The 5354-nt window shown below is 29.4% G+C and overlaps 2 protein-coding genes across 2 annotated transcripts; one reads left to right on the top strand and one right to left on the bottom strand.

Moving 5' to 3' along the window:
• Nucleotides 1-574: 574 nt before the first annotated feature.
• LOC149058628 (KRAB domain-containing protein 2-like) lies at nt 575-1742 on the bottom strand. Its single transcript, XM_089218424.1, has 5 exons — nt 1633-1742; nt 1426-1528; nt 1082-1334; nt 876-1010; nt 575-723 (listed from the first exon to the last, which is right to left on the bottom strand). Exons 1-5 carry the CDS (start codon nt 1740-1742, stop codon nt 575-577), a joined length of 750 nt encoding a protein of 249 aa, XP_089074550.1.
• Nucleotides 1743-3752: 2010 nt separating this feature from the next.
• Nucleotides 3753-4736, top strand: LOC149058627 (zinc finger BED domain-containing protein 5-like). The gene is made up of 2 exons (XM_089218423.1): nt 3753-3902; nt 4557-4736. The coding sequence occupies exons 1-2, from the start codon at nt 3753-3755 to the stop codon at nt 4734-4736; spliced, it is 330 nt and encodes a 109-aa protein (XP_089074549.1).
• The last annotated feature ends 618 nt before the right edge of the window (nt 4737-5354 follow it).

Below are 5354 nucleotides of genomic sequence, written 5' to 3'. Positions count from 1 at the left end.
TAAATGACCGCATTGCAGTGAATGTTAACAGTCACAGGTGTATGTTGACATTTACCGTTAATTTTGGTAAATGTTATTAATTATTTCAAATATCTCGCAATGCGGACATTTTCCAGTATTTGTTGACATACGCAATAGTTATTTAGTGAATGTTGATATGTCTGACAATATAATATATAGTCAAATAGATAGCCAGATAGGTAAGAATTTTTTAAATAAATATAGTTAAACAAATTAATTTTTTAATATATAGTTTAGGTAGTATATATTTTTTTAAGTTTTATTTATTACAACACCGTAAACTATCGTGGCATTTACTGCTACAAAGTATTCCCCCATTCTTACAATTAAATTGTTTTGTATTAAATTTTTTTACAATTGCATCGTATATAACCTTGGCCACCACTTTTGGAAGCAGCTGTGGATACCTGTCTCAAAGACATTGTCTTATCGGATAAAACGTCGTTTAATGATATCAATTTTTCTTTGCACACTACAAATTAATTTCGAGTGTACAGCTGACTGATTGTCCCATATTTTGTTCCTAATTTGTAAAATTCGTTATCAACGTCCATTACAACTGCCAAGATATTAATATCTGTTTAAATATATCGTTGAGCTTAATTTTATCATTATTTGCTTGATTTTCAAGGTTATCGTAATTTTTACCATTAGCCTCATTTGTTTCATTACTTTCTTTATTTTTTGGATCAGTTTTAGGGGCTGTCAAAAAAAAAAAAAGTTGTTTTCTTAACTAAAATAAAATGTATATTATTATTACAGTGACGGCTAGTGGTAGTGTTATAAGGTTGTGCCATAAACTATACATTTATCGATCGCCCCTTATCATGAGCCGCCACTGTATATTAACTTACTTATAGACTGAAGTATTTGTTCTAACTCCTCTTCTGTTGCTAGTTTTTCTATTTGTTCTCGTGGAAGAGAAGATGTCAAAAGACTTCTTTGTGCTTTAGTGCCAAACATAGCTTCGTATGGCGTTTCCTTAATACCTTGATGATACGTCGTGTTTTTTGTAAATTGACAAATGGTAATGCTTCTGACCATTTTGTAGTGGCATCACCTTCCATTATAGCTCTTAGTATATTTTGGAAATCTTGGTTTGCCCTTTCGATGGATCCTTGTGTTTGGCTGTGGCGTGGTTTACCATGCACAATTTTCACACCATCCAACATTGAGCATGGTTCTGATATAAATTTATTTACGAATTCTCGTCCTCTGACGGAATGTAAAATATCTGGAGCATTGAAAACAAGAAATATATTTAATAAGTGATGTGCAACTTCTTCTGCAGTTTTAGATTTTAAAGGTCTTAACTGAATAAAGGTGATTAGTAAAGAAAATTAGGTGATCCTGATAATTTAGTATAAATTTAAATTCACCATCATTGCGAGTTTGCATATCTACCAAGTCTACTTGACACTGCGAATTAAGTTCACGACTTATAATAGGTTTGATTACAATACCTTTTTTTGGAACTTTTTGTTTGGTTTGGCATTGAACACATAAACTTAAAAATAACATAACAACATCATATGTTATTGTGATATTAAATAATAAATTGTTCTGCAATTCGTTCATCATTCTGGTTCGCCCTGCATGACCAGTTCTTACATGAGCTGATGAGCTTCGTGCATAATTTCGAATAGTTCTTCGTTCTTCACATAGTAAATAATTTTAATTTCGACTTCTTTTAACGAGACGATTAGTTTATGATGATCCATAATATCAACAACGATTTGGTATCATATTGTCTTATACGATAAAATTACTAACGTCCAAACGTCTCCAATGGATATTGTGACTGGATAATAACGCCTTAATTTTAGAAAATAATACAAAAATACCTTTTACATTACAAAATACATCGAAATTCAAGCGTGGTCAACATTTACCAAACACTTATCGCAAATGTCAACAATCACCGCTGTATGGACGTACAAAGACCATTTTTTCAACATTCACTATGATCTTAGTGAATGTCAACATTCGCCGACTGCGATCATACACCTTAACATATAATATATTATACTACCTATACTACTATGTACATATTTGAGAGCATTGTAAAAATACTCTTATTATTTATGTGCCTCACATTGAAAGGTGTGTGATCTATCATATTGTTTTATAGGATCCATCTTATTGTTTTCTATTATAATGTCATATAACATTACAAATAGACATACAATTGAAATTTTCGTTTTACAGATGAATTTTTCGGAAAAATTCTCACAATATAAAATATAATCTAATGATTCTAATATTTAATCTTTAATGTCATTTAGTCACTAAATAGATTTTGTAGCTATCTTCCGGAGAAAACAATTTCACATTTTTTAATAATGTAAAAATAAAATTTACATACCAATTAAACCTTAAAAAAAAAATTATAATATGAATTATTATAGAAAATTTCAATATAAGAATTTTATTTTACTATTGAAAAAATAATTTTTTTTTTTTGAAAAAGAGGTGGTAAAAAATAAATACATAGCATTAACAAAAGTTAGTCATGAAATCTACATTTTCACTTGCTTTAGGCTATTTTCTGTATGTTATTTGAAAGAAATTATAATACTTGAAATAAATACAAAACAAGGGTTATGAAAATTATATAATATTTGGAATTATATTTATATATATGCTAGCTGACCCAGCAAACGTTGTTTTGCCATATAAAATATTTCTAGGGAATTTATAGTGTAGAATAAAAATAACCAACTTATTGTAAGCGTGTAAGGATGTGGTAAATGAGCGAAAGAGGCATGGAGCGCTGTGAACGATGAGGGAAGATATAAATAACAAAACACCAAACATTTAATTTTTAAATTTATTATAATTTATTCCTCAAAATTATATTTATCAATAATTAATCACGACAGTACCACTATATAACAAACAATATCAATTTCTTAATGCTATAGCGTGAACAATATTTTTTGTTAGCTTATCTTTAGCTAACACAAACAAACTGGATGGTTTACCCACTTGAGAGTATGCCACGTATAATTGTCCGTGTGAAAAACATGGTGTGCTCAAATTTAAGCCACTAACAGACATCGTTTGGCTTGATAGTCATTGCAAATGCTAATCTTATAGGAAACTGAATAAGTTTAAATTGAAATGGCATCCCAGATGACAATTTTACACTGTTTCAGCACTGTGGCTATGGATGATTGTTTTTTTATGTTACACACTGCGTCAGAGTTATTTTGAATATTAAGTGGCAGCTTCAATACCTAATGCAGAGATTCCCAACCAGGGTGCCGCGAAATTATTTGAAATATTTTTTTAGAAAAAACAATTTCATTAAAAATATAGCATTGTGAGTAATAAAACGGACTATAATAATATAAAACCTATCGTGTTTCATATATTTTGTAGAAATATTACGATTTTCGATCTATTTTAATGTTCATATACCAGTTTCATTCTTATCGCTTCGATGTCTTGTGCTTTTATCTTATCTTAATTTTTGTAAAACATGTATCGACAATAGTAATTTAATAATATAGGCATACTAACAATTTCAGTACAATCAGTCTGGTTTTAGTCATCATTGCGAAACATATATATTTCGTGATAATATTATAGAACAATTTTTTTGTTGCAAAGAAATGAAAGAAACGACAACTGGTCTTGATGCGTTTAATATTTTTGATTCTTATCTTAAAATATTAAATTTATCTTGAGATTATTGTTATGGTATTTGCACTGATGGCGCTCCTAGTATGATTGGTTCTATAAAGGGTTTTGTTACATTGGCAAAAAAGAGTAATAAAACTATAGTTGCAACTCACTGTTTCCTTCATAGAGAAGCTTTAGTAGCAAAAACTATCGGTCCTCAGTTAAAAAATGTTCTTGATGAAGTGATAAAAATGGTAAATTTTATTAAAATGAGACCATTAAAAACACGACTTTTTTCTTTATTATGTGAAGCAATGGAATCACAATTTACTAAACTTATTTTACATACAGAAGTACGATGGCTATCGCGTGGTAAAGTTTTGTCCAGAGTACATGAGTTAAAAAATTAACTTATCGTGTTTTCTACTCTTGAAAATGTACCAGAATTTTGTGAATTATTAACGAACGAAAAATGGTTGGAAAAACTATCATACTTGGCAGACTTATTTTCACACTTAAATCAAATAAATTCAAGTATGCAAGGACCAAATGAAAATAAATTAACATCGTGTAGTAAGTTATTTACTCTTAAAGATAAATTAAAAATCTGGAAAAAACACGTGCAAAAAAATCAATTTGATATGTTTCCTTCATTATCTGTAACAGAAGAAAGTTCCGAAGTTATGACATTTATAATGGAGCATTAGACTGCCTAAGAAGAAAGTATAGACAAGTATTTTCCTAATTTAGATATTTCCGAGTATGATTGGATAAATAACCCATTTGATAAAAATATATGTTTAACTGAATTTAGCCTTGAAGAAGAAGAAGAGCTCGCTGAAATACGAAACAATCGAACTCTTTTATTAAAATACAAAAATGTTTCATTAAATGAATTTTGGATTCAGGTTGAAAAAATTCACGCTGAAATTGGCAAAAAAGCTCTAAAAATATTACTGCAGTTTTCGACATCATATTTATGTGAACAAGGATTTTCCACTCTTGTTAACATAAAATCAAATAAACGAATGAAAATGGAGTTCATTGAAGAAGAAATGAGAGTATGTCTTTCAACTATTCGACCATAAATAAAAGATTTGTGTAAAAAAAAACAAGCCCAAGTGTCACATTAGTTCCAATAATAAATAAATAAATAAGTTCCCTAATTTTAAATTAATATTGTAAATTAAATAATAAATAAAAATAAATAATAATTAAAAATAAAAATAAATACAATGTAATAATTTGTTTATAAAATGTAATATGTATATTGTATATAGGTAGTATGCACCTACGTCCTACACCTTACTAATTTTGATTATAATTATGCACTAATAAATAGAACCGAAGTACTCTATAAGTCTATAGTATAGTATAGACTATAGAGCATAGGGTGCCTTCGGATTTTTAGAAAATTTCCAAGGGTGCCACGAGTCAAAAAAGGTTGGGAACCTCTGACCTAATGAGATGTTTTGCCTCCATCCAATAAAGTTGCCCGCAATGCCCGATGATGCAACGGCCAATATGAAGCCATTATTTGATCGTATTTTAGGGAGAATTATCGAAATAAGAAATGTTTTGCCAGTTAAAAAAAAAAGAAAACATTTGCCGTAAAACGTAACTTTTCATGCCATAGACGCACGTGCCACGGAAACAAATAATAAAAAATAACCACATAGAGTGTGTGGCGATCCTGGACGGATACC

This window comes from Diuraphis noxia, unplaced genomic scaffold, assembly GCF_037042655.1.
Source record: "Diuraphis noxia isolate RWA-SAM2 unplaced genomic scaffold, SU_Dnox_SAM2 contig0002, whole genome shotgun sequence".
NCBI classification, from domain to species: domain Eukaryota; kingdom Metazoa; phylum Arthropoda; class Insecta; order Hemiptera; family Aphididae; genus Diuraphis; species Diuraphis noxia.
This window is presented reverse-complemented; position numbering and strand designations above follow the sequence as displayed.

Coding starts and splice junctions, on each gene's coding strand:
- LOC149058628 (XM_089218424.1), bottom strand. CDS start 1,742: ATGGATCATCATAAACTAATCGTCTCGTTAAAAGAAGTCGAAATTAAA. Junction 1,529..1,632: donor CACGAAGCTCATCAGCTCAT/GTAAGAACTGGT, acceptor GTTATTTTTAAG/TTTATGTGTTCAATGCCAAA. Junction 1,011..1,081: donor ACTAAGAGCTATAATGGAAG/GTGATGCCACTA, acceptor CGTATCATCAAG/GTATTAAGGAAACGCCATAC.
- LOC149058627 (XM_089218423.1), top strand. CDS start 3,753: ATGATTGGTTCTATAAAGGGTTTTGTTACATTGGCAAAAAAGAGTAAT. Junction 3,903..4,556: donor TTGATGAAGTGATAAAAATG/GTAAATTTTATT, acceptor TTTTGGATTCAG/GTTGAAAAAATTCACGCTGA.